We start from the raw sequence: 27,181 nt of genomic DNA on the forward strand, positions 1-27,181 counted from the left end.
ATCTTTTCAGCTATAACAACAGCCACTCTTCTGAGAAGGCTTCTCACAAGACTTTAAAGTACATATGCAGGAATTTGTGCCCTTTCAGTCAAAGAGTATTTGTATGGCTGGGCACTGATGTCAGTTAACAAAGTCTCAATTGGTGTCACACCCATGTTGAGTAGCCAGTTCAAGGAGAAACAAGCCACAAACGACCCACAGGTTCTTGGCCAACCAAGACTCATCAATACCAGAGGTGCAGACCAACAGAAGATCTACTGAGGCTTAAATTGGAGAACAGTTTAATCCTGGTGATGAATACACAGCGCATTGAACCCTACTGTGTATGGGGCCACGTAGTCGCAGTGCCCATGCTAACTCCTGTCCACTTTTGAAAGCTCCTACATTGGGCACACGCACTGGAACTGGAAGCAATGGAAGAAGGTCATCTTGTTTGATGAAACATGTGGACGGTCAAGCACGTGTGCATTATTTACCTGTAGAAGAGATGCACCAGGACCTGCTGGTAATGTCCTGGTACTCAAGACTACAGAGGTCCTTTTAGATGTAGTTGTGGGTACAAACAGATGTTTTTGTGAAGTGGAAATATAGAAGCATCAACATCTCAATCTCAAAGCACTAGTCCAAAAAAGACTTTCCAGGCATCAAATTGTCTCTTGAAGTTATGTCAGCACAAGATCCTTATGGAGGTTTATGGATTGAGACTAAAGGAGTGTAAAGCACACCATACTGGACTATAAAACAGTGTAAATATTTACTAAAGTAAATACTTCTGCTCTATGACTGTTTTGTGCTGGGGGGCTGGGGAATCTCCAATCCCAAAAGACTTTTACCAAATCAAACACAACGTCAAGTCCTGCAAAACACCCAACATTACTGCCCAACAACACCCAGCGGTACCAATGCTTTGGAATGCGAAAGATAAATAGAATTTTACTAGCAAAGGGTAAACCAAATAATGGCAGCCTGCTTTCTTTTAATTATGACAATGCAACCAGGGTATTTTAAGCAATTAAAGGTGTTAAAAAGTGTGTAAATTAAAAAACCTGTCTAATTGTTTCACACGGTCACAGACTTAATCAGATATTATCATTCACGTAGGCAGCATAGTATTTCATAATATTCTATTTTTTATGGCTGCTCAGGTGGTGCAGCGGTGCCTTTCCGACTGGGCTGGGTGGCTGCATGAACAATGATCCGCTGTTGTTCAGGGTTAGAGGGTAAAAAAGTCGTATCATAGGTCCTCATAACTGGTGCAACTGCGGCCCCTGCTGGATGACTGATGACGCCTGCACAGGGCTGAGGAATAATGCTGATGGGGGTGTGGCCCTCCATACAAAGTGCTCGTCATTGTATGAATTTGACTCGTGCAGGTGAAAAATGCAGTCTGTACTGACTGTACGTGCCGGAGGGGGCGTATGTCAGTTGAGAGGCATCCTCAGTCAGCGGTGAAGGGTCGAATCAGTATAGAGGACCCAATCAGGGTAATTGGACACGACTAGATTAGGGGAGAAAAATGGGGGGGGGGGGGATTCTATTCTTTAAAGAGATCTCAACCTGCTAATTTCCACATTTTTAAAAACGTTTTATGACATGTAAGCCGGTAGATCTAAGTCTGCCTAGCATTAGTAATCTCCCTATTTTCTTGGCTTCTAGGTGCAGGGAAGATGAACCGTGTGCCGTCCAACCTCCTTGACCAGTTTGATAAGCCGTTGCCAGCACAGCGGGATGGATTCAGCACGTTACAGTTCCATCGTAGCACCACCGTGGAGGCGACGAAACAACAGCAGCAACAGCGCACAGATAGCCCCGGGAAAATCCGCTACTTGGTCCACTCTGTCCAAAAACTGTTTGCCAAGTCACAGTCATTAGAAAGCTCGGCTATAAAAGGGAACATGAACGGGCGCTCAGGCAGCAGCAGTGAGGACAAACATCACCGCCGCAGCAAAAGCAAAGACCGCGCCAAGAGCGGGGGCCAAGCAAAAAGGCGCCCACGCTCTAACATGTCAGGCTACTGGAGCTCAGACGATCTGGACAGTGACATCAGTAACTACAGGAACCCCGTGTCCATGATGACTCTTGGCCGACAGAGCTCGGCCTCAGGGTCGGCGCTGGAGAGTCAAGCATCTTCCAAGTACCTAATGCACGGCTACAACACCATCAGCGAGCACAAACTGAAAACCTCAAAGAGCAGCAACGACCTAAAGCACCAGGGGATCCTGGCACTCCCAGGCCCTGGGGGAGGTAAAGGAGGGGGAGGAAGAACGATGGTGGTGGAGGGGAGTTATGGGAAGAGTAGCCCCTGGTCCACGCTTACGCTGGCTCAGAGTAAGCAGTTGTGCCAGAAGGGCTCAGCCACAATGGATCGTTCTCTGCTCAAGTCTAAGTCATGCCAGCAGGAACTGGCCTGCCAGTATCTACAGGTGCAAGGCAGAGTGAGTCCTGAACTATGTTGTTATTTTAATTCATTATTTACACCGATCAGTCATAACATTAAAACTACCTCCTTGTTTCTACACTCACTGTCCATTTTATCAGCTTCACTTTCCATATAGAAGCACTTTGTAGTTCTACAATTACTGACTGTAGTCCATATGTTTCTCTGCATGCTTTGTTAGCCCCCTTTCATGCTGTTCTTCAATGGTCAGGACTCTCCCAGGACCACCACAGAGCAGGTATTATTTGGGTGGTGGATGATTCTCAGCACTGCAGTGACACTGACATGGTGGTGGTGTGTTAGTGTGTGTTGTGCTGGTATGCTTGGATAAGACACAGCAATACTGATGGAGTTTTTAAACACCTCACTGTCACTACTGGACTGAGAATAGTCCACCAACCAAAAATATCCAGCCAACAACGCCCCGTGGGCAGCGTCCTGTGACCACTGATGAAGGTCTCGACGATAAGCAGCAATAGATGAGCGATCGTCTCTGAATTTACATCTACAAGGTGGACCAACTAGGTAGGAGTTTCTAATAGAGTGGACAGTGAGTGGACATGGTATTTAAAAACTCCAGCAGTGCTGCTGTGTCTGATCCACTCATACCAGTACAACACACCACCACCATGTCATTGTCACTGCAGTGCTGAGAATGATCCACCATCTAAATAATACCTGCTCTGTGGTGGTCCTGTGGAGGTCCTGACCATTGAAGAGCAGGGTGAAAGCAGGTAAAAAAAAAAAAGGATGTAGAGAAACACATGGACTACAGTCAGTAATTGTAGAACAACAAAGTGCTTCTATATGGTAAGTGGAGCTGATAAAATGGACAGTAAGTGTAGAAACAAGGAGGTGGTTTAAATGTTATGGCTGATCGGTATAAATATGATTGAGAAAGCAGAGCAAAGCAGAACCCTTAAACTAAGAACTTTTTGAGTGTTGAGTGTTTAGTGTCCCAATTTATGAAATGAGTTTGGATGTGTGGGTTGTGATGTGACCGGCTTTTTGCAGCAAATAATTATTTATTAAATTATTTCTTGCATTATTAATGAATTTGTATTATTATTGTTATATTATTTGGATTATTATATTATTATTTTATTGTTATTTATTATTATTGCATTATTAATTATTTTATTATTATTATTATTATTATGTAATTATTTATTAAATTAATTATTGTGCAACAAATAAGCACATCTACTGACCCATTAACCGAAACTTATTTTAAAGGACGTTAGAAATACAGTTGTAGTTATGCTACATTTTGGAAGCTGAATAATAAAAGGTTCCTTACTCCGCTCTCGTTAGGCGTCGCCACGGTGGATCATTCATTTGCGTTTTTGATTTGGCACAGTTTTCACACCTGATGCCCTTTCTGATACAACCCACTTATTTATCCAGGCAGTACGGGTACTCTGCGTAGGTTAATGGTTAGGTTATTGCACCATGCACCTTCTGATTTTTTTAGCCCAGTCTAGGCTTCAAACCCCATGGAATCCGGCACTGCTATTACAAGCAGCGTGGCTCTTACCATCATGCCACACCAGCTCACTCTTTGGAAGCTGAAGAAGCTGAAGGCGAGTTCATTTGCAGATCAGCATTGTGTACAGAGAGTCACACCCTGATAAACGCATTATTCCTCGTCTCTGTGCAGGTGCCATCAATTACCCAGCAGAGGTCGTAATTGCATCAGTTATGAGGTCCCGTCTGGCAACCTCCTAGAAAAACAGCCAATCATTGTTCGTGTAGGCACCCAGCCTGCCAGGTGGCAGAGAACTAACGAGTTAAAAATGTCAGCTCTGGTGTGCTAGCGTGTTTTACTAATGCGCCACCTGAGCACCCCAAATGCACTTTAAAGACCTTCTCAGCGTTCCTCCACTGCTATACAGGCTCGGGCTACTAACCAGCATTCTTACAGAGCTTCGAAGTCTCCACACCTTTTTAGTCCAGTCTTTTCCCAATCAGCAGACTAGTGGGCAATTTTGTTTGCTGCAAGCACTGCCAATTGTGCCTGCTGGAGAAGCCCATCTGACCGGAGAGTTCAGCATCCCAGCACTGCTGCGCCACCTGAGCGCCGGTTCACAAACTTTTTGCACCTGTTTAGACAAGAGGTATAAATGTATTGTAAAATCTAGTAATATGCGATGTGTCTTTCTTTATTAAACTGTGTGCAGATGCCCTCTACAGAAGATTGGAGTGGGACTTTAAGTCGAGGTGAAATCCCATGCAGGAGGATGCGCAGCGGCAGCTACGTGAAGGCAATGGCGGACCTGGAGGACAGCGACGACTCGGACGTCAGCCTGAAACCCTCACCAAAAACTGCCTCTCGCAGACAGAGCTACCTACGAGCCACGCAGCAGTCCCTCACTGACCAGTTCCCTTCCAGAAAGTGAGCGTACAGCTATTTGAACCGAACAAATGCACTGATTTCAAAACGCACACACTTATTTAATCAAGCTGTGCTCATTTGTGTTAAATTTAGCACGGCTAACGTCCCACACATTTGTCTAAACAGGAAACTGTGAGAAGGCACGGTGGAGTGGTATTAATTAGCAACATTGCTCCTCTTCTTTTGAGGATGGGAATCAAATTTACATTTTAAGGGTTTTGTTACAAAGTCTAAAACTATTGAGATGCTGCTGTATATCCCTATGGTGCTCATAGAAAAAGCTGGGCATAAAAATAGGGTAAAAAAAAAACAGTGTAGATATAACGTTGCAGCTGCTGAAGAAGTTTGGCAGTGTGCCTTATTAAGAGTCCTTCTGCTTTGCTATTCTGGCTGACAGAGAAGGCATTGAAGCACAGATGATTATTGTGTCTATTTCTCCAAACTGACAATCACCTGCACCTTGTGAGTATTAATTCGCTCCAGGTGGAAGTTTTTCTATATATCACAGTTTCTCACTCACACTTGCCAGCTCCTGTGTTGGCAAACCTGCTGTTTTTCTGAAGCTGTTATATCAGGCTTGCTCCTGTTCAGTTTTGTGCTGCCATACGATACCAGTGAGCTGTATCGTTCCGAGAACTGAAACCAATGTTGTGGCATTTTGGGCCCCAGGATAAAACTGCCCAGGGAGAGCAGAGTGTCCCAGAGACGATGTGATGTTCCTTTTCCAGTGGTAGCCTAGTGGGTAGAGCTTTGGGTTATCAATCAGAATGTATTAGGGTTAATACAATGCAGCTACTGTTGGGCCCTTGAGGAAGGCTCTTAACCCTTTCTGTTCCAGGATCACTGTACAATTGCTGACCCCACGCTCTGACCAAACAAGCTCTTCCAAACAAGCTGGGATATGCAGAAAATGTATTTGTATTTCAATAACAGTTGCCTTGCAGTCTTTCCATTCTACCGTTGCACATTTAAAAATAAGAGCATTTCCAAAATATAGAAGCAAGACATGGGGTTTCATTTTTAAGTTTATTTTTATTGTTTTTTCTCCTGATTTATTTAAATTCTACATTCTACATTTACATTTTATCCAAAGCGACTTACAGTACTGTGACAGTATACAGTCTGAGCAATTGAGAGTTAAGGGCCTTGCTCAAGGGCCCAACAGTGGCAACCTGGCAGTGGTGGGGTTTGAACCAGTGACCTTCTACTTACTAGTCCAGTACCTTACTCGCTAGGCTACAACTGCCCATTTATATTATTTATTATTTTATATTATTATATTATTTAATACTTTATTACCACTTTACCTTACTCTATCTAACTAAAATAATTTGAATGTCTTATAACAGATCAGCCTCTGTTTGGGATTTTTGGGATCAGGATTTTAGATGCTAAAATTCTTACAGTCTAAGCATGACCAGAAAGTGGGAGCTGTTGTTGCAGCACCAAGTAGATGAACCCCCGTTTGGCCGCTCCTACGTTTTGACACAGACTATTGTGTCTTTTGAGCAGGCCAGCAGCTTGTTTGTATTGGTGTAACGCTGGGCTATGACGAGACAAGAAGGGGGCGGACACACACGCAGAGATGAAATTGACAAAATGTTTAACAACAACAAAACAGGACAGATTACAAAACAAGACAAATGAACACAAGACCTAAGCTAACAATGCTAAGCTAACTAAACACATGAAAAACCTATGCTAAGCTAATGCCAACCTAAACGTACCTGAACTAAGCTAAAGCTAACTGCTAAACATGAACTAAACTAATCTAAACGTACGCAAACAAAGCTAGGACTAAACTAAATGCTTATGCTAATCACAAACGAACAAAGCTGAACATGAACTGGACTAAGACAAGAGATAAACCTGACAAACGGGGCAGACAGAAGCAAACAGGAATAAAACAGGAACAAAGAGCTAAACTGGGCTAACAGGGCTAAATAGGCTAAAGCTAACAAACAAAGGCTAAACAGGCTAACTAGACAAAAGAGAGCTAAACACACTAAACAGGACTAACAAAATAAACTAAACAAACCAAAAGAAGATTAACAAGCTAACGACCAGACCAGACCAGACCAGACCAGACCAGACCAGACCAGACCAGACCAGACCAGAAATCAGAATAGTCTCCCAACACTGGTTCTCCAAAATAAAGTCTCCAAAATAGTCTCCCAACACTGGTTCTCCAAAATAAAGTCTCCAAAATAGTCTCCCAACACTGGTTCTCCAAAATTTGTCTAAAACATGCAGAAGCTATATGGTGTACTGGCTGTTCAAAATTGCCCCTAGGTGTGAGTGAGTGAGTATGTGGTTCCCTTTGATGCTTTGGTTCCTTGATCAGGGTGTATTCTGGCTATGTATTCTGTGTTTACTAGTGGCACCAGAGCCACGGTGACCCTGATCAGAATTATAGTCATAATCTTTTGGTCAGAGTGTTTTCATTACTAAAATATTTTTTCATCCGTCCCATCTGTAAAATTTTTCTATTCCATCCACGTCAGTGATCACCCTAATAACTCCACCCTGGTACTATTTAACTTTTTTACCCTCTTGCTCTCCTTACTTTCCAATGTCCCATCTGCCAGCCGTCCGCTGGATTACTCGATGCTCCAGGGGGATCTGGAGGCCCTGTGGTCTCCCCTCCACAGCATCGCCACCCTGCAGCAGATCGGGCGCTCCATAAGGTCAGTGCAGTGACGGGATGCAGGTCGGCTGCAGCTCCTCAAGCAGCACGCTGGGGGGAGCCATACCACCATTCTCCAGCTCAGCAATCCACTCCATCAAACAACCTGGGTCCATATTCATCACGTAATACGTGCAAATGCTGCCACCAGTGCTGTCAAAATTGCATTTTCTGTTACAAAGAGTCCAGATCAGACGAGTTTGGGATAGAAGGGAGCTAATTAACCATCGACGTCGAACCAAGTGTTCATCCAGGTTCAGCTGTGGAGAGATGATTCTGCCACTTTTATCAAACTTTTCCCTCATAAACATTTGGCAACCCACTTACAACGTGAAACCAAATGATGCAAATGATGTACAGATGTTTTACTCATTTAAAGAAAACAACGTGATATTGTGTTATTCTTAGAATTAGGGAGGCGCAACAGTAAACTGTGCTAGCTCATTATCACTGTAATCCAGGGTTTGAATCCCCAGATGTGCTATTAACCGGTTGAGCATCTACATATTAACATGGTTGGCTGTGTCTGAGGGGTGATGTCCGAGGCGCTGTGATGGACTGGCATCCTGTCTTGGGTATGTTGCTGCATTGTGCCAGTGATAAGTGGTAAAAAGTCCCATGGTTTTGACACCCTAAAATCAGATTGTGTAGTTTCTCAGCTCTCAGTACTCTTACTGTGAGATTATTTATTAGTAAGGGCATTAGTTCTGCAAGGGTGGCTCAGTGGGTTGCGCTGTCACGTCACAGCAAGAAGGTCCTGGGTTTGATTCCCAGGTACAGCGGTCCGGGTCCTTTCTGTGAGGAGTTTGCATGTTCTCCCCATGTCTGCGTGGGTTTTCTCCCACAGTCCAAAGACATGCAGTCAGGCCAACTGGAGATACTATATTTCCCTAGATATGTGTGTTTGCCCTAACATGGACTAGCATCCTGTCCAGTGTGTTTCCTACATTTTGCCTACCTGGACCCACCCAACCCTGAGTAGGATGAAGTGGTGGTAAAACAGACAATGAAACATTAAAGACAGCTATAGACTTAATGCTGCTTTTCTGTCAGTATAAGTAAACAAATTAGATTGCTTTGGTCCAAACATGGCCAGGTGTTTAACAGTCACAATTGGTTGTGTCTGAGGGATGGAAGGTTGAATAAGGTTTCATATCATTAGCTCCTGCTTTCTGTTCAAGGCACTGGTTTAAGGCCATAATCGCAATATATATACACCGACTAGGCATAACTGATTATTTCTTCATCACGGCACCTGTTAGTGGGTGGGATATATTAGGCAGCAAGTGAACATTTTATCCTCAAAGTTGATGTGTTAGAAGCAGGAAAAATGGGCGAGCGTAAGGATTTGAGTTTGACAAGAGCCAAATTGTGATGGCTAGACGACTGGGTCAGAGCATCTCCAAAACTGCAGCTCTTGTGGAGTGTTCCCGGTCTGCAGTAGTCAGGAACAGTGGTAAAGCAGCAACAGGGTCATGGGCGGCCAAGGCTCATACACGAGGGGAGCGAAGGCTGGCCCAAGTGGTCCGATCCAACAGACGAGCTACTGTAGCTCAAATTGCTGAAGAAGTTAATGCTGGTTCTGATAGAAAGGTGTCAGAATACACAGTGCATCACAGTTTGTTGGGTATGGAGCAGCAAAAGGGGGACCAACACAATATTAGGAAGGTGGTCATAATGTTATGCCTCATTGGTGTGTGTGTGTGTGTGTGTGTGTGTGTGTGTGTGTGTGTGTGTGTGTGTATATACATATACATATGCATACATACATACATATATATATATATATATATATATATATATATGTTAAGAGCCACAGTACTCTTTTAGAATCCACTGCTGGTTGGTTTAAAGAAGAGAGCGGGGGTGAATGCTAGTCAGTGTCATTTCTCGGCCGGTGTGAGTACTTGCCATAAGGAATTAGAAATGACTACATTGAAAGAAAATGCAAACAGACAAATGAAAGTAAAGAACAGTGTAGCTGCCACGTCATTGCATTAAGCTTTTTATGGCTTTTTCCATTTGCTTTGTGTGTAAAGCTCAGAACTCAATACAGTAAATAATCACTCACTGTTATTACACAATCAAATCAAAATGTGGTTCCTTTTCTCTTGTCTTTTCTCTTTTTCTTAGCTGTCTTCCGTCTCTACGAGAGTTTTCTGCAAATCGCAGTGTGGATAACCTGGACTGTATTGGCGGTTCAGTGAACTCATCGTTCCCTCGGTGGGATGATGATGACTTCAGTCAAGGCTGCAGCACACTCGGACGCAACAGTTGCATCAGTCAGGTCAGCTCTTTTCTGGGTAATATAGTGGTGTATGATATGCACGTGTGCATTATATAGACTACATGGCCCAACGTGTGTGGAAGCCTCTCCTAATTGAACGGCTTGACCATTTGAACTAACATATCAAGGATACAGCAATGCAATCACCATTGACAAATATTGGCCATAGAATGTGTTGTACCGAAAAGCAGGTACAGTACAGGTCACTTGGCAGTGGAAATGACTTCTAAATGTGGGATCAGAAGGTTTTGGCCAGTGGTAGCTCAGCGGTTATGGTGCTGGACTAGTAATCAGTAGGTTGCTAGTTCTAGCCCCGTTACTGCCAGGTTGCCACTGTTGGATTGTAAGGCCCTTATCCCTCAACAGCTTGAGTTTGACCAATCCTGGTATTGTCTAAGTAAAATGTACAATAGTACAACACTCAATCACTTACAAATTCCTTCAAGCAGCTCACCACCATGCACCATCTTACACCTTGAGTGGGCTTTGCACCCCACGCCAACCACTTCAGTCTGGCAACTCAGATCAGCTTGTCTCTGTCTCATCAGGTGCGGGATTCAGACCTGAACCAACACTATGGAGACGACTCCTGTTCAGACTCAGTGTTCGGAAATACGCTCTCTTACTCCAGGGCCGAGGAGACTCCAGATTTACCCACGTGCTTCCGCTCCCGTAGCCATAGCTACCTCCGTGCCATCCAAGCCGGCTGTTCCCAAGATGACGATACGGCATCGCTGGATTCAGATTCACCACCACCTACTGCAACTACAGTACGGACCTACAGCACCAGCACTGGTAGGTACCACCCAAAGATTATAGGTTACATTGAACAACTCGTTGTACAGGTAGATTTTGTTTCCCAGGGTACACTATAAAAGTGTAAAAATCCAAAATATGCATATCAGTTCTTATCACAGGATGGTAAAATCATCATAAAACATATTTAAAAGTATTTTATCTTAGTGATAATTATATCTAATTGAGGTTTATTGTTTTCAAATATGTTTTTACCTTTTATGTAATATAATAATGTTCAATTTTGCTTTTAATCTATCCATTTTAATAACAAATAGTTGACAGCAAGTACAAACACGTTTTGATTATTTTCTAAGAACAGTTAATCTGGACGCGCTAAAAAGGGAGAAAAAGGGGAGAAAATGCAGAAATAAAATATATATAAAAAATCTGTTTCTAACTATCAGGCGCCCATTGGCAAACCTATTTATTTATCTTTATCTAATTTTTTGTTGTGGTTTTTGATGTTCTACCTTGCTCAAGCCTTTTGCACTTGGGTTTTTATTTTTTTTGTTGCTGGTGTGGGGCTTAACCTTGCACTTTAGTAGCGAGGTGTGACTCGCCCCTTCTTTTTAACTAATGAGCTGCCTATGCACACTTTATCTATCTATCTATATATAAGTGGATAGTCTGTAGACATGGTAATGATGTAAGGTACTGGGCAAATAGTTTCTCTCATGTTTATAAAACTTCATATTGTTTTCTCATTTACTGTCGTTTTTGCCACCACTTTATCCTATTCAGGGTTGCATTGGGTACAATTCACTGGGTGAAAGGTAGGAAACATCTCGGACAGGTCGCCAGTCCATCACAGGGAAAACACACACACATTCACACCTAGTGAGCATGTCTGGCTGTACAAAATGTGTTCATCTTCTAACGAAGGTGGCTTAACATCACTGTTTGTGAGTTTTGTATGTTCAAGTGAAAGGGTGAGTGAGTGAATACATGATTAAATAAGTGAAAGAGTGAGGGAGTGTGAGAGAGAATCAATGTGTTAAATGGTGAGTGAATAAGTGATTAAATGAGTGTTGCCCTATTATGGATTGCCCATGGTATTTCTGCCATGTGCCCAGTGTTCCCGCCACCCTGACCAGGATTAATCATTTAGTATAAATGAATGAGTGATTAAATGAGTGAAAGAGTGAGGGAGTGTGAGAGAGAATCATTGTGTGAAAGGGTGAGTGAGTGAGTGAGTGAATACGTGAATAAATGAGTGAGGGAGTGTGTGAATGAGTGAGTAAGTGAATACATGATTAAATAAGTGAAAAAGTGAGGGAGTGTGAGAGAATCAATGTGTGAAAGGGTGAGTGAGTGAGTGAATACGTGATTAAATGAGTGAGGGAGTGTGTGAATGAATGAGTAAATGAATATATGATTAAATGAGTGAAAGAGTGAGGGAGTGTGAGAGAGAATCATTGTGTGAAAGGGTGAGTGAGTGAGTGAATACATGATTAAATGAGTGAAAGAGTGAGAAAGTGTGTGAATGAATGAATAAATGAATACATGATTAAATGAGTGAAAGAGTGAGGGAGTGTGAGAGAGAATCAATGTGTGAAAGGGTGGTTGAGTGAATAAGTGATTAAATGGGTGTTGCCCTATTATGGATTGCCCGTGGTATTTCTGCCTTGTGCTCAGTGTTCCCGCCACCTTGACCAGGACTAAGCGTTTAGTATAAATGAATGAGTGATTAAATGAGTGAAAGAGTGAGGGAGTGTGAGAGAGAATCAATGTGTGAAAGGGTGGTTGAGTGAATAAGTGATTAAATGGGTGTTGCCCTATTATGGATTGCCCGTGGTATTTCTGCCTTGTGCCCAGTGTTCTGCCACCCTGATCAGGATTAATCAGTTAGTATAAATGAATGAATGAATGAATGAATGAATGAATGAATCTCCTCATGAGCACATTGTTCGCTGCCGCCCTCTTTATTCTCCCTCTTCGCTTTTTCTCCCTCACGGTTTGTCTCATTCAGTATTTGCGTCAGACGGGGGCGGGAGCGAGCCAGATTACAACCGTGTTGCGTGCACGCTCTTTTGGGTGGGTCCTTAGACCGTAAACCAATCACATACGCAGTTAGTCTGAGTGACAGGTGGAGTATCCAATGAGCTTGCACTGAGGTATCGCTTGCTCAGACAATATTCCAATGACTAATAAGAGAGGCGTTCCTCTGAATCCTTTCTTTCCGCGACGTGGACCACGATATTGAGGCTCTAATGCCGATTATTAGCTGCGATTTCACCGGTTTAGAAAAAGAACCGTGATATTTATGAAGAATTTACCACAGAGAGGATGAAGAGCTGCGGTTTGTGATTCGGACTGAGCGGTGAGTCGATGGTTTAAAACGCGGATGCAGTTCAAGTACCAAGACATGATGGCTGTTGAATAGGTAATTCTATCATCCTCTGGGTGTTTTTTACACGCGTGTTGTTTCTTTGTCCTGGTTTTATTATAGTATCTGTTATTGTGGATTGTTTAGGTTGGTTTGCTGTAATGGATGCTCTCCTCTTATCACCCCCAACCTGCTCCCCAGCAAACACAGGGTTGTATTGAAGTTGTGAATGTGCCGGTGCTTACATTTCTGTATCATTCACTTGTATTATATCTTTATAGCACCCTATAGTTAAAATACCCTTCTAGTAGGTTGACCAAATTTTCTTTCAAAGATAAGAAACAGGACATTGAGGGGAAGGTGGCAGAGCAGACAGAGTGTAGCCCATGGTGAGTGAAAGGTTGTGGCTGGTTGGGTTCAAGTGACAATGTGAATGCTCGGTGGGTAGCACTGTCACCTCACATCAAGAAGGTCCCGGGTTCGATCCCCAGGTGGGGCGGTCCTGGTCCTTTCTGTGTGGAGTTTGTATGTTCTCCCCGTGTCTGTGTGGGTTTCCTTCGGGTGCTCCGGTTTCCTCCCACAGTCCAAAAACATGCAAGTGAGGTGAATTGGAGATACAAAATTGTCCATGACTGTGTTTGACATTAAACTTGTGAACTGATGAATCTTGTGTAACCAGTAACTACCGTTTCTGTCATAAATGTAACCAAAGAGTAAAACATGACATCGAAATCCCAATAAATAATAGCTAAACAGTCATATTTGATTCTACTTAAGCTTTTAAAATGCATCTTAGACTTAAATATCAATAAAATAATACACTGGCATAAAAATCTATCACTGAATCAGCCAGACACTTTTCTATCCTCCTAATGTGCCCAGGTTCACTTTACTGAGTACTGAATCTCAATTAATAATTAAGTAGCATTAACGTATCAGCACACCATGTTTAAATTTGTATAATGTGCAAAGAGGCTCCTCAGCGACTCGACAGACAGACAGGCGATTCCTTACTGAGCTATGTGATGTTATTAGATAACACAAGGTTTCTATTACCAGCCCCAAGCTACATTCGAGGTCTAATGAAACCCCGCTCTGTACCACGCAACCTGCAAGCCACTCGTCTTGCTTGACTTGATCCTCCCAACATTTAAGGAAGACGAGCATCATGGCTCTTTTCTATACTTGCACCCAAGTGGTGGAACGAGCTTCCTTTGTCTGTCTGAACACCTGAGTCTCTTGCTGTCTTCAAGAGATGATTAAAAACCTCTCTACTAAGCAAAAAATCTCTTTACTAAGCACTTAAACTGACATGTTCATGTACTTACTAATGTTTTTTATTTATTTCTTGCATTTCTTGTATTTTTGGACAGTTGTTTATGTAAACTAAAGTAAGGTAATGTTCACTATGGAAGCACTTTTGTAAGTCGCTCCGGATAAGAGTAGGGATGTAATGATAATTTGTTTTTTTTGTTTTTTTTAAACAAAATGAAATTGAAGACAAATTCTGACAAAGTTTCCTTTTATTATTTCTCTTTAAACAATAAAATAAAATACTGTATTTTGCTTATCTTTTATTCATCTAAATAATGAATGCCCTTTTATTTCTGAGGTAGGTACAAACTATGCAAAACAATGCTGCACATTTCCCTTTTTGTGTAAAAAAACTAAAATGAGATTTTAAAGAAATCCCACATCAAATAAATAAATGAATAATACAAATAAAGTATCCTCATATAAATAAATTTGGCTGGAAAATTCCGAACCTGGCAACTCTGTAGTGACGTCAACCAGGCGAAGTGAATAGCGCCAGTGCCCTTTGCTGTTTAAAGTGAATATCGATTCATGTAAACCGATTTAAATCGTTACACATGTGAATTGATTTTTAACTGTCTTGTGGTGCATCGTTACATCCCTAGATAAGAGAGTCTGCTAAGTGCTGATAATGTAAATGCAGGATGTTTAAGTATAAGTTAAGGAGAATAGGGCCATGGTGGCTCAGTGGTTAGGGTACTCAGCTGTTGACCAAGTTGGTTGGTTCAAGCTCTTAGAAAACCCTTAGATTATTGTATTTGGTCACAGTTGTAGGTCTATTTAGATAAAAGTTCCCACCAAATGCTGTAAGTGTAAATGCCCTTGTGTTCAAGTAGGTTTAAACATTGGAGTGCTGTAGTTTTTAGGGCAGTGGTAATCTGGTGGTTAAGGTGCTGGACTAGTAGGGTTAGTCACAGGTTTTTTCTGTTTTTTTTCTCCCACCATTGAGTTGCCACTGTTTGGCCCCTGAGCAGAGTGTTTAACCTTCAGTTGCTTGCTCTGTAATTGGCCACAGTTTTAAGTCACTTTGGATCGAAGTGTGAACTAAATGCCATGAATGTAAATGAGTTTACGTAGAAATATGTAGAATATGTATTTTCTCAGAACTGTGGGGAACCACAGATAGGAATGTTGACATGTTTGCCTTAAGCTGGTAACACAACCGTAGTATAACTTTACATCATGCTAATGATATATATCATAGTATTTTTTTGAAAAAGCTATATAGCATACTGGTCTGGAGATTTGGGTTCAGTCTCAGCCTCTGGTCACTGACTGTGAGGAGTTTTGTTTCATTTTGCATGTTTCCTCAGGGCAGTGGTGGCTCAACTATTGACCCGAAGATCACAGGTCGTAGGCAGATGCCTCTTGGCCATAATTATGCTTGCATTGAATTTGGTCAGAATTGTAAGTCGTATAAAATAGAAAGCGTCTACTAAATGTGCAGAAGGTGCGCTGGCTTTGCCCCAAGGTGTGAATAAGTGAATGCAAGGCTGTGTTGCCTTCTAATATATTGGATTTGACTACCACTACTACGCATGCTCATCTTAACTCTTCATCTTGCTCAGGGTCCCTGTCACTGTATGCAGGACTGGTCTATATACTGGGCCAGATGCCATCTAGGTGCAATTTGATGCAGTTAATCGAACTTCTGCTTTTTTAAAAGGAAATTGGAGTACCTGGATCCACACTGTGTGAACATGTGCTTTGTAAGGCGTGCTGTTATAGAAAACGAACCGATGACGTGTCCCCGTGGTGAAGCAGAAGTTCAGTTAACCACAGTGAAGGGTTGTTTTTCATTAGCAGCAGGCTCAGAACTCTTCATTATGCTTACACTGCATCAACATGGCAACAGTCAAAAACGTGGTGTCATACTTAGGATTGCTTTAGGAGACATACAAAATACTTTTGCATTCATTATCGCAAAATCGCAGAATTCACAAAGCAGCATCAGAAGATACTACAGTATATCCACAAAGTTAATGCCCACAATGCCAAGTTGTAAAGCCTGGACCACTTGACAATTCCAAACAGGTACAGTTTTACCAGGCGTTCACACTAACAGACGATAAACCAGCTGCCAACCTTTATTTAGTTTGAATATGCGCAACAAGCAGGGTTGTGGCGGGTCCATTTTCCCCAGGAAAACAGGCGCCAAGCAGTACTACCCTGGACATAATGACTTAACGTATAACCCCAAACCTAATGACTTAAAGGCTTTGAAGTACATCCTACATCATCTCAGAATTTTATGCCATAAGCTCATTCGGCGTGTGGGGTATAAAAGTAAAGGATCGGGCATTTACTGTAGACACTCTGCCTCAGTATGTTTGGTTCTAATGGTCCTCCAGGTCTGGTTAGGGTTGATAACGTTACTATTATTGTTTTCAATGTTCTTTATTGTTTTTCTTTGCCATCCCCAAATGTGGCATATATTTCACCCCGTGGGGCTATTCACCCCGCCTGGTTGACGGCACTTCACAAAGTTGCCAGGTTTGGAATTTTCCAGCCAAATGTATTTATGTGAGGATACTTTCTTTATTTGTATTTTTTATTTATTTATGGTTGGATTTGTTTTAAAATTTCATTTCAGTTTCATTTTCAGTAGTTTGTACCTACCTCACCGCTTTTTTAAGAGAAATAATAAAAGAAAACTTTGTCATCATTTGTCTTCAATTTCATTTTGTTTAAAAAAATCCAGTATTGTGAATCGTATGTCATTGTGGGTAGAGTGTATCGTTACATCCCTACTTCTAGCCCTCCATCATTTTCATTTCGGCTGATCTGTGTTGTGGTTTTATGATGCTAAATCCATGAGCAGAGATGATCTTCTGATGAATAACAGAGATACACAAATGTGACATTTTAAGATGTTTCGTCGTGTCTGTGCCATGATCTGAACTGTTTTGGTGGAACAGCCAAAAATTGCTTGATAGACTTGATAGACTTGATCATCATGGCATGGTCTCTTTTTCTTGGCTATGTAAGGCTAACGCAGCTTTTAGTTGACACACATCATTTAACATCACCAGCATTAAGAAATGCTGACGGGTTACTTTCCACCGGCTTCATTTCTGACTCAGTGTGAAGGATTATTAAAAACCCAAAAGAATTTTGTGTTATTGAGGGATGTAGAGAGAATAAAAATGTGATGGGTCTTTACATTACACATCTGGTAGGTTTCAAAAATCTTGGGCCAGCTAGCTATTTAAATAACTCTCTTATTGCAACTTACCGATCAGCCATAACATTAAAACCACCTCCTTGTTTCTACACTTTGTCCATTTTATCTGCTCCACTTACCATAAAGAAGCACTTTGTAGTTCCACAATTACTGACTGTAGTCCATCTGTTTCTCTGCATGCTTTGTTAGCCCCCTTAATGCTGTTCTTCAATGGTCAGGAGCCGTAATCGTGCTGACGTGGCAATAAATCCCAGCTATCATCATCATCAATGGTCAGGACTCTCCCAGGACCACTACAGAGCAGGTATTATTTGGGTGGTGGATCATTCTCAGCACTGCAGTGACACTGACATGGTGGTGGTGTGTTAGTGTGTGTTGTGCTGGTATGAGTGGATCACACACAGCAGTGGGGATGGAGTTTTTAAACACTCACTGTCACTGCTGGACTGAGAATAGTCCACCAACCAAAAATACTCAGCCAACAGCGCCCCGTGAGCAGCGTCCTGTGACCACTGATGAAGGTCTAGAAGATGATCAACTCAAACAGCAGCAATAGATGAGCGATCGTCTCTGACTTTACATCTACAAGGTGAACCAACTAGGTAGGAGTGTCTAATAGAGTGGGCAGTGAGTGAACGCAGTATTTTAAAACCCCAGCAGCACTGCTGTGTCTGAGCCACTCATACCAGCACAACACACACTAACACACCACCACCATGTCAGTGTCACTGCAGTGCTGAGAATCATCCACCACCTAAATAATACCTGCTCTGTGGGGGTCCTGCCGAGGTCCAGACCTTTTGAAAAACAGGATGAAAGCAGGCTAAACAGGTATGCAGAGAAACAGATGGACTACAGTCAGTAATTGTAGAACTACAAATACAGAGCGAAAGAGTCAGCCAGTTGTGTCTAGACCCATTGGTGCCCGCCAGTGTAGAAAGGGCTTGGCTGTCCTGCTGAAGGCGTGACTGAGTGTTCTTCAGGATGCACCATTTTTTGCTGATAGGAGATGCATGACCTGAATCTTCTCATGCATGAATATCTGATGCACTGCAGTATCTCTGCAGTTCCTGCGCTGTAAATAACTTCCTTCTCCCACACTTCCCTTTCATCAGGAATGTGAGCCGATGTGAGCTAGACAGCAGGGCGAGTTTGGATGGTGGGTGCAATTGCAGTTTCTTTTTCCGGGATTCCTGGAGGTCTTAATTCAGTGAATATCTCCTCTTTCGCTCTGTATTCACTGTTTCTTCAGTGACCTAGTACATCTAAATGTTTTAACAGCAGTCCAAGTTGATACTTCTGCTGATGTGTAGGCTTGTGCGGGATAATTTTAGTGTTCCAACAGGATTTTACGCTTGTACAATGTCCAACAATGTTGACCACAATATTCCTCACACAAATGATCTAATTTTTTCAGCTGCTCCCATTAGGGGTGGCCAGAGCGGATCATTGGTCTCTATCTTGCCCAGTCCTGAGCATTCTCCTCTCTCACGCCAACCACTTCCTCGCACATTCTCACACATCCATAAACCTCCTCTTTGGCCTTCCTGTTTTTCTTAGCACCCTTGTCTTCATAGAACTCTCTTACCTCTTTTGCACATGCCCAGACCATCAATCTGGGCTTCCTAATTTTGTCTTCAAATCATCCCACCTGTACCGTCCCTCTAATAAACTCACATCTGCTTAGTGGGTAGAGCTTTGGGCTATAAGAAACCAGGGACCTGTTGGGCCCTTGAGCAAGGCCCTTAACCCTCTCTGCTCCAGGCGCAGATGGATGGCTGACCCTGCGCTCTGACCCCAGCTTCCCAAAACAAGCTGGGATACATGAAGAAAGATTTTTGTTGTATGTACACCTTTATATGTGTATATGTCTTCATCACTGCCACCTCCAGCTCCCTCTCCTGCCTTTTTGTCAGTGCATCTCACCATCTCATGGGCTGCATCTTAGTGTGGGACTAGAAATGTAATTGCAACTTTGGGTCTAGCACTGGAAATGTAAATCTTCTTCACTTTTTTACTGAGAATACAATGCATTCGGTACCAGACGTCAACAAGGTCTGAGGCCCTGCTTACCTCCCTCAACTGACCTTACCTCCCTTAAACACGCAAATTGTGTGTTCATGGTCGCCCAGCCAGGTCAGTGGCTCTTCTGACATTCAAACTCTCAAGTTCCAGAACTCGGCAGTGGTGTTCGAGAATTAGACCTCTACGCCACCCGAACACCCCAGGCTCGTCTTCTTCTTTGGGTATTAAGAACAGGTCAGAGGTGGCATTCTGCACAAAACCATGAAAACTCAAAAATCATTAACTTGAATGATAGTAATACCATTTTTATGTGCACAATGCTTAAACATGCAGCAAGTGTTTTTGACGACGTTTATCTTTCATTTCTGGTTTGAGCGGCTTACTGCGTACATTTTTTGTTTATATAATAAGCCCATAAAACAAGTAGCTCATGTAAACTGTGGTTTTTTTTTTGTAATTGGGTTGTCATAATTTGATTACTTACAGTAATCAGGCTATTATGTGGATGTAAACACACTTACTGACGGTCATTGAGCTGCTCTAGGTTTCTTATTGTAATGCCAGTGTTTCTCAATGAAGATTGCACCTGTCAGAAACAAGTGGCTGACAATAGTCCCTTCCACTAAGTAAAAGGGGTATCTACTATATTCTTGCCCATGTGATCTATAAAACAGAGAATCAGCCTTTGGGTTTTAGCGTTCCCTGATCGTAATAGTTAGAGTAGTGAAATCGACATCGAACATGGTGTGTCACATGTTTGTAGTGTTCCAGAATGGAATGATCAGTTGGACTTTGCTCTTTAAAAGGGTGCTACATCACGCAGTCTGTTTTCTCTTTGACACGTCTGGGATTTGTCTTTGCATATGGACGGCGCGTGCCGACTCCTCAAAGCAAGTGGGAACACAGCTGCCTGCGTGACATTGCGCAGCCAAAATAACGACGCTTTAGGCAAAACTAGTGTCTGTCATCACAAATGATGACGTCTGAAGCCCGGTTAAGCCCTCCACTAATACCAGCCCTCTTTTCTTAAATCCTATTATGAGTTTCTGAGAGAAAAAAGACTCCCACAAACAAACCCACCAGTGCAGCAGATGGTGTTGAAGCTCGCAACTACAAACTTCTGAGTTCTATCTTTAGGTACTCCAGTTTCCTTCAGATAGATAGGCTGTGTCCCAAATCAAACACTGAAGTTCTGAACAGCATGCCTCACACTGTGTAGGATGGATGTGATTTGGGATGTCTTAATCTTAATGCGACATTCTCCAGGTGCAAACTGAATTTTAAAAAAAATAGTGACAGACCTTGCAAGACTTGCTAACACTTACACCATAGATCAAATGCTCCCATATTTAGATCAATTTTCAGGGCTTGGCACAGTTTTTACACTTGATACCCTTCCTGACGCAACCCTCCTATTTATATCTGGCCTTGAGACCAGCACTTAAAGCTAAGATGCACTTTGCTAAGATGTCTCAGCCACCTCCCCTTTGGGCAATAGCTAATCATGTCCATGCAGACCTTGACTGACTGATAGCACTACTAAGATTCGAACTTCAGACCCCTGAGCAGTGAGCAGCACCATCTGCGTGCCCAAAAGATCCATAATATTGATCGTAGTGGTAAAATGATTCTCTTAATCATTTACCACGAGAAAGGAGATGCTAATTTTGTGTCCACACACTTCAACCCATTCACATAAAACTGACACAAGCTAATGAATCACAGTTATTACATTTAACATATCTGAGCTTTTAATACCAGGGTTTAGGTTTTAGAATCAGACAGACATTCTGTGAATGGGGATTTCCCGTCAATAGGAAGTTAAAGTGTGTCAGTCTGAGTCAGCGGTTCTGGGTGTTATTCTCGGGGATAGGAGGTTGATTAGTATGTTCTGACTAATGCTTTATGACCAGTCATGCCTCCATTGTTGAGGAGTTACTGACTCTGCTCCGGTCACATGGTTCTTAACAGCTTTTTAAAAGACTGTGCAAGCTAGACGTGTAGTCTCCGTGTTAATCTGGAAGTAGTATTCAGGATGTGCAGCTGATCCACCTGAATTAATAAGCAGAAGATCTTTCAGAGTTATGCAATTCTTCTTTTGCAGCTGGTGAAACCCCTAAACACCCCTAAACACAACCAGAGAAATGTATTGATTAGGTGGTTTATACCAGATGCCACCTTGGACACACACGGTTAACACACACATATCTTGTAAGAGGGGAAGCTCCTCCACTCTGTGATACCTGCCATATACTCGTTTCAGTCAAACATGGTGGCACGGTGGCTCAGTGGGTAGCACTGTCACCTCAGCAAGAGGGTCCTAGGTTCGATCCCCAGGTGGGGCGGTCCAGGTCCTTTGGAGTGTGTGGAGTTTGCATGTTCTTTCCGTGTCGGCGTGAGCTTTGGTTTTCTCCTACAGTCCAAAGACATGCAAGTGAGGTGAATTGGAGACACTAAATTGTCCATGACTGTGTTCGATATAACCTTGTGAACTGATGAATCTTGTGTAATGAGTAACTACCGTTCCTGTCATGAATGTAACCAAAGTGTAAAACATGACGTTAAGATCCTAATAAATAAATAATAAATACAGTCAAACATGTAGTAACTCACAGCAACAAAAATCTATTGCAATACAAAATACTATCTTTAATCAAGCCAAAATGAAAACAAAATTTGGTCTAAAAAGATGCTTCTGAAGCACATACAAGAATAGCACTTGACAAGGACTATAAACTGATGAGATTTACCTATCCTTCCTACCGTGAATATACCCACTGTATAAGCGTGGCTTAAAACATCTAAATAAATCAAATCATTTGGTTTACATATTACAGATACTGACACCTGATGAGCATTAACCAACAGTGTTATTCTGCGTTCATATGATACACTTCTATGCCATTGTTTTCTGTGGTGTGAGGCAGTGTTGCTTACCTTGCCGCAATGCTACATTAAACATCACGACCCATGCAGTTTGCCACTGACCTTTTCAAAGCTCTGCTAATGAGACAGATTCTTGATATTGCATAGACCGAAGTGAATCAGGCACAGCAGAAAGAAACTCATGCTCCCTGTTTTACAAAAACCCTGAAATGGTTCATTCCACCGTAAATCTAGCACAACATTGTGTAACGCGGTAACTGCTGAGCTGTTTGTTTGTTTGTTTATTAGGATTTTAATGTTTTATGTTTTACACTTTTGGTTACATTCATGACAGGAACGGTAGTTACTCATTACACAAGGTTCATCAGTTCACTTAAGCAATAGAACACGAGAGGGAGTGTGTTATCGCGAATAACATCACGGCTGTGATTCGTATGCCATAGTGTGCCGTAGATCATCACAGCCGTGAAGTTATTCGCGATAACGCATGACCTCGAGTGTTCTATTGCTTTTATACAACAGTTTTTACAAAATAAAGAAAGAAAATAAATCAAAGAAGCCCTGAATTTCATATTAAATATGCTTTAATATTGACAATACCTTCCGCCAAAAAGTAGTTCCACACCGAATATAAAGTTTAACACTACAAAGCAGACATCCCAAGTTGCAAAAACTCATTTCAGGGAGGTAAGAACAACAAGAAGAAAAAGGCAAGAACCTCCGAAGGGAAAAAAAGAAATAAAAAACCTCTCGCACACACCAAAGGATATGGGTGATAACAGAACTTCTAGGAGCTGCTAACTGGGCTATTAAGCTAACTATTCGCGTTACAAACACATTAAAGTTCCCTACATAGTGCACTAGATTGTGTATCAGATCACGGATTTATGTTCCCTACACAGTGCACTAGATTGTATATCAGATAACGGATTTAAAACGAGATCGGGAAAAAAGGCTGTGTTGCCTGCGTGCGCGTTTGTGTGCATGAAGCTTGTCGTTACTGCTCAGCGGAGTAATACCATTGTGGAGTGAAAAGACCGTGCTGTTATCCCGAATATCAGCACGGTTAGAACGCTTCTCAACCAATCAGATTGTAAGGTCGGAACTAACTGTTGTATAAAAGGTTATATCAAACACAGTCCTGGACAATTTAGTGTCTCCAATTCACCTCACTTGCATGTCTGTGGGAGGAAACCGGAGCTCCCTGAGGAAACCCACGCAGACACAGGGAGAACATGCAAACTCCACACAGAAAGGACCCGAACCGCCCCGCCTGGGGATCGAACCCAGGATGTTCTTGCTGTGAGGCGTCAGTGCTACCCACTTAGCCACCGTGCTGCCGGTGAGCTGTGTAACAAGACAGCAATCCTATGTTTTTTTTAATCCTGGAATTGCTTGCTGTGATTTGTAGCTTTTCAGAGACCCAATGAACTGGAACATCAGTTGAGGCTTTTTGGACCAACACCAGGCTGAATGGGCACAAATTCCCACGGACATACTTCAAAGTTATGAAAAGCCTTCTCAAACAGAGTGGCTGTTATAGCTGAATGTGTAAAGATCACATACTGGTCACTCGATTTTAATAGCATTTGTTTTTTAAATGGGGTGTCCAGCAAGCTCATGGTCAGGTGTCCAAATACTTTTGGTCATAAAGTGTATTCATGACTCTGTGTTGTAACTCTGGTTTCTGGATCGAATGGATCAAATTTATCAACAGTTCTTTTGTTCTGCCCGTTTACCTCAATCCGTCTCACGTACAGGATTTGCGCCACAGTCAGCGTAAGAGGGCATCATTTCGAAATACGTCCCAAATAGGAAGGTGAGCCTCTTCTGACGAGGCTGTGTACCAAACATTCTCAGTTCAGACTTGATGCATTTGTTCATCATTCATTACGTACGCTATGCAAAGGGCAACAGCAGACACACACCCACAGCATGTGGCGAGATTCCTGTGGGCTTCCTCTACCATCGTTTACCCTCCGATTGCTAGCTGTACATCCGTCAGCTCCACCCAAGTCAGCCAAAATATGCCTGTGTTACCACAGCCTTGTTTCCAACCCCTCCCTCCCCCCGACCAACACGCACACGTGCAAACACCCCACCTACTGAGACGGAGGGCTGGAATAACAATGATAGGTTTGGAAAAGTGCGAGCAGTGCAGTGCGTTTGCGTCAAAGCGGAGCCTGATCATAAACACTGCCGGCACACACACAGCGAGGGATGGGAACACTCTCTTTAAATGTCAAACTTCAGGCCCAAACTTCCTACCTTGGTAAAGCACAGACACATCAAAGCTCACTCGCTCAGGGGTGTTCTGTCTGTTTTAACTCTGCAATATTTGGCAACACAACATGTTTGGAAGATTGTTGACTGTCATCTTTGCTTAATTACATTTGCTGGTTGTTGGCAAGCTAACCTAACAACGGCAATCTTTGGTTGCCATAGCGGATCATTGGTCTCCATCTTGCCCTGTCCCAAACATCCTCCTCTGTTACACCAACCACCTGCATGTCCTCCTTCACCGCAGATATAAACCTAGCTCTCTCTCTACCAGCCATAGTGCCCATGTTCTGTAGAGTTCTGTAGAGTTCTGTAGAGTTCCAAATCTCACCTCCACCTTTTTGGCCTTTCTCCTCCAACATTAGTGTTCACCAGTACGCGCGTGGTCAACATGGCGGTCATTGTTAACTCAGGCTTTAACTAGGGATGCACCGATCCAACTTTTTCAGTTCCGATACCGATCCGATACATATACTTTGCATATCGGTCGATACCCGATACCGACCACCATTGTTGAATTAATAAACCGTATACTTTATCATGTGGGAAAGACTTAAGGTATCAGGATTGACTTAAACATTACTAAGTTTGCAAAACAAAACATAATTAACACAGATATAAATGTACTGAACTGCTATTTATTTGTCAATAAAATAATAAACAATTGTGCAGGACCTTGGCACAGCATTCAAATTCAAAATAAAAAAGGCAAACTTCTTAAAATATTTTAAAATAAATTAAATGTATCAGCTGAAACTGAAGTAGTTACACAAACAGTAATCAATCTTATTTTTTAAATATGTAGTGTAAACAGTAATTCAAAATAAAATCTAGCAGCGGAAGAAGAACCTGAGAATAAACGAATACCTTGGTACAACACAATCAGTAATCAAACACTGTAAACAAGCAAACATCTAGTGCAATCCAACACATAGGGTGTGTTCAAAAAGCTAGGGAGCTCTCTACATAGACGCATTTTACGTCATCCTGTGCACGCTCCGGAGAAGGAGGCTGTTCGAAATCTTCTCTCTTTCTCTCACAGAAAAATAAACGTGGCTGACGGTGCGGACAAACAAATGGAGTTATTATCAAACGTAAATAAAATATTACTGATTTTTAACCTGTATAAACTTGTGCCGAGTGTTTTTATTTGCAAGTTCGGGCTTGTCAGGAAATGTAACCGTTATCGGTACCTGAAAAGAGGTGTTATATTGACGTTAGCGTGCTGTGCTACCTCAATTCATTGGTTTTAATGGCAAGATGCTAAACGCGAAACCCGATGGAAGCGCTGTCTAAGTAGCGCGTTCGAATAATATTGACTTATTAGAATCCTCTCTACTGAGGCAGCATATCGGGCCCCATGGATCGGCCTAATTATCCGATACCCGATCGATCTCATTTTGGTAATATCGGCACCGATATCCGATCTTAATATCGGATCGGTGCATCCCTAGCTTTAACCAATCGGCATATACTGTAACACCGATTCTTTGATATGGCACAGTTTTTACGTCAGATTCCCTTTCTGACACAACCCTCCCTATTAATCCAGCCTTGGCAACGGCACTGAGGGTGCAATTATATGTGCACCCCCATGTAATGAAAAGACTAATGTAAAATTTTCCTGCCTTTTTGTCATGCCTAGTTCACACGACACGATTTTTGCCCGTATTTTTGCTCGCCGACTGATCGCCGGTAAATGTAGCAGCTCAGGAGCAACCATGCATTCGCTCTGGGATCGAAACTCTCTCTCGATCACTGTGTGAACTGTTCAATGGCCTGATCTGAGCGGCTCACGGAGCACTGGCAGACTCGAGAAAAATATCTAGCATCTGGATCAGTCGGGCGACTGGCAATGAGTGCAGTGTCGAATTATCGCCAATGAGAACTCAAGATACGGGGTGAGGGGAAACCCGGGGAGGAGTTGTAAAAATGTCAGTGGTCACAGGACGCTGCCCACGGGGCGCTGTTGGGTGGATGTTTTTGGTTGGTGGACTATTCTCAGTCCAGCAGTGACAGTGAGGTGTTAAAAAACTCCAGCAGCGCTGCTGTGTCTGATCCACTCATACCAGCACAACACACACTAACACACCACCACCATGTCATTGTCACTGCAGTGCTGAGAACGATCCACCACCCAAATAATACCTACTCTGTAGTGGTCCTAGGAGAGTCCTGACCATTGAAGAACAGCATAAAAATGGAATAGCATAAAACAGATGGACTACAGTCAGTAATTGTAGAACTACGAAGTGCTTCTATATGGTAAGTGGAGCTGATAAAATGGACAGAGTGTAGAAACAAGGAGGTGGTTTTAATGTTATGGTTGATCGTGTATAATGCACATACATAGACCAGGGCTTTTTAAATCCTGGGTCACAACCTTTGGGTGGATCGCGGGCCAAAAAAAATGGGTCGCAGACAAAAATAATAATAATTAAATAAACAACATTTGAACAGGCCCTTAAGATAAATGAACTTGTACACAAACGCCCCCTTGTGGAGGCTTTATGTTACATCTTTTAAACCACAATGGGACCAGTTTACCACAATGTTTAGTTTT

At 42.5% G+C, this 27,181-nt stretch overlaps 1 protein-coding gene across 5 annotated transcripts in view; it reads left to right on the top strand.

The window, feature by feature from the left end:
- Positions 1 to 27,181, top strand: part of dlgap4b (discs, large (Drosophila) homolog-associated protein 4b) — a 42,842-nt gene that overhangs the window by 704 nt on the left and 14,957 nt on the right. Inside the window, exons 2-7 of one of the 5 annotated variants that reach the window (XM_062997378.1) lie at positions 162 to 167; positions 1,657 to 2,423; positions 4,618 to 4,832; positions 9,652 to 9,809; positions 10,388 to 10,575; positions 24,256 to 24,271. In XM_062997378.1, the coding sequence (XP_062853448.1) occupies positions 162 to 167; positions 1,657 to 2,423; positions 4,618 to 4,832; positions 9,652 to 9,809; positions 10,388 to 10,575; positions 24,256 to 24,271 (1,350 nt within the window). Of the gene's footprint in view, positions 1 to 161; positions 168 to 1,656; positions 2,440 to 4,617; positions 4,833 to 7,420; positions 7,520 to 9,651; positions 9,848 to 10,353; positions 10,601 to 12,796; positions 12,987 to 24,255; positions 24,272 to 27,181 lie in introns of those variants that run through there. The other 4 variants (XM_062997375.1, XM_062997376.1, XM_062997377.1 and 1 more) reach the window with 4 other exon arrangements.

This window comes from Trichomycterus rosablanca, chromosome 6 (assembly GCF_030014385.1).
Source record: "Trichomycterus rosablanca isolate fTriRos1 chromosome 6, fTriRos1.hap1, whole genome shotgun sequence".
NCBI lineage: Eukaryota > Metazoa > Chordata > Actinopteri > Siluriformes > Trichomycteridae > Trichomycterus > Trichomycterus rosablanca.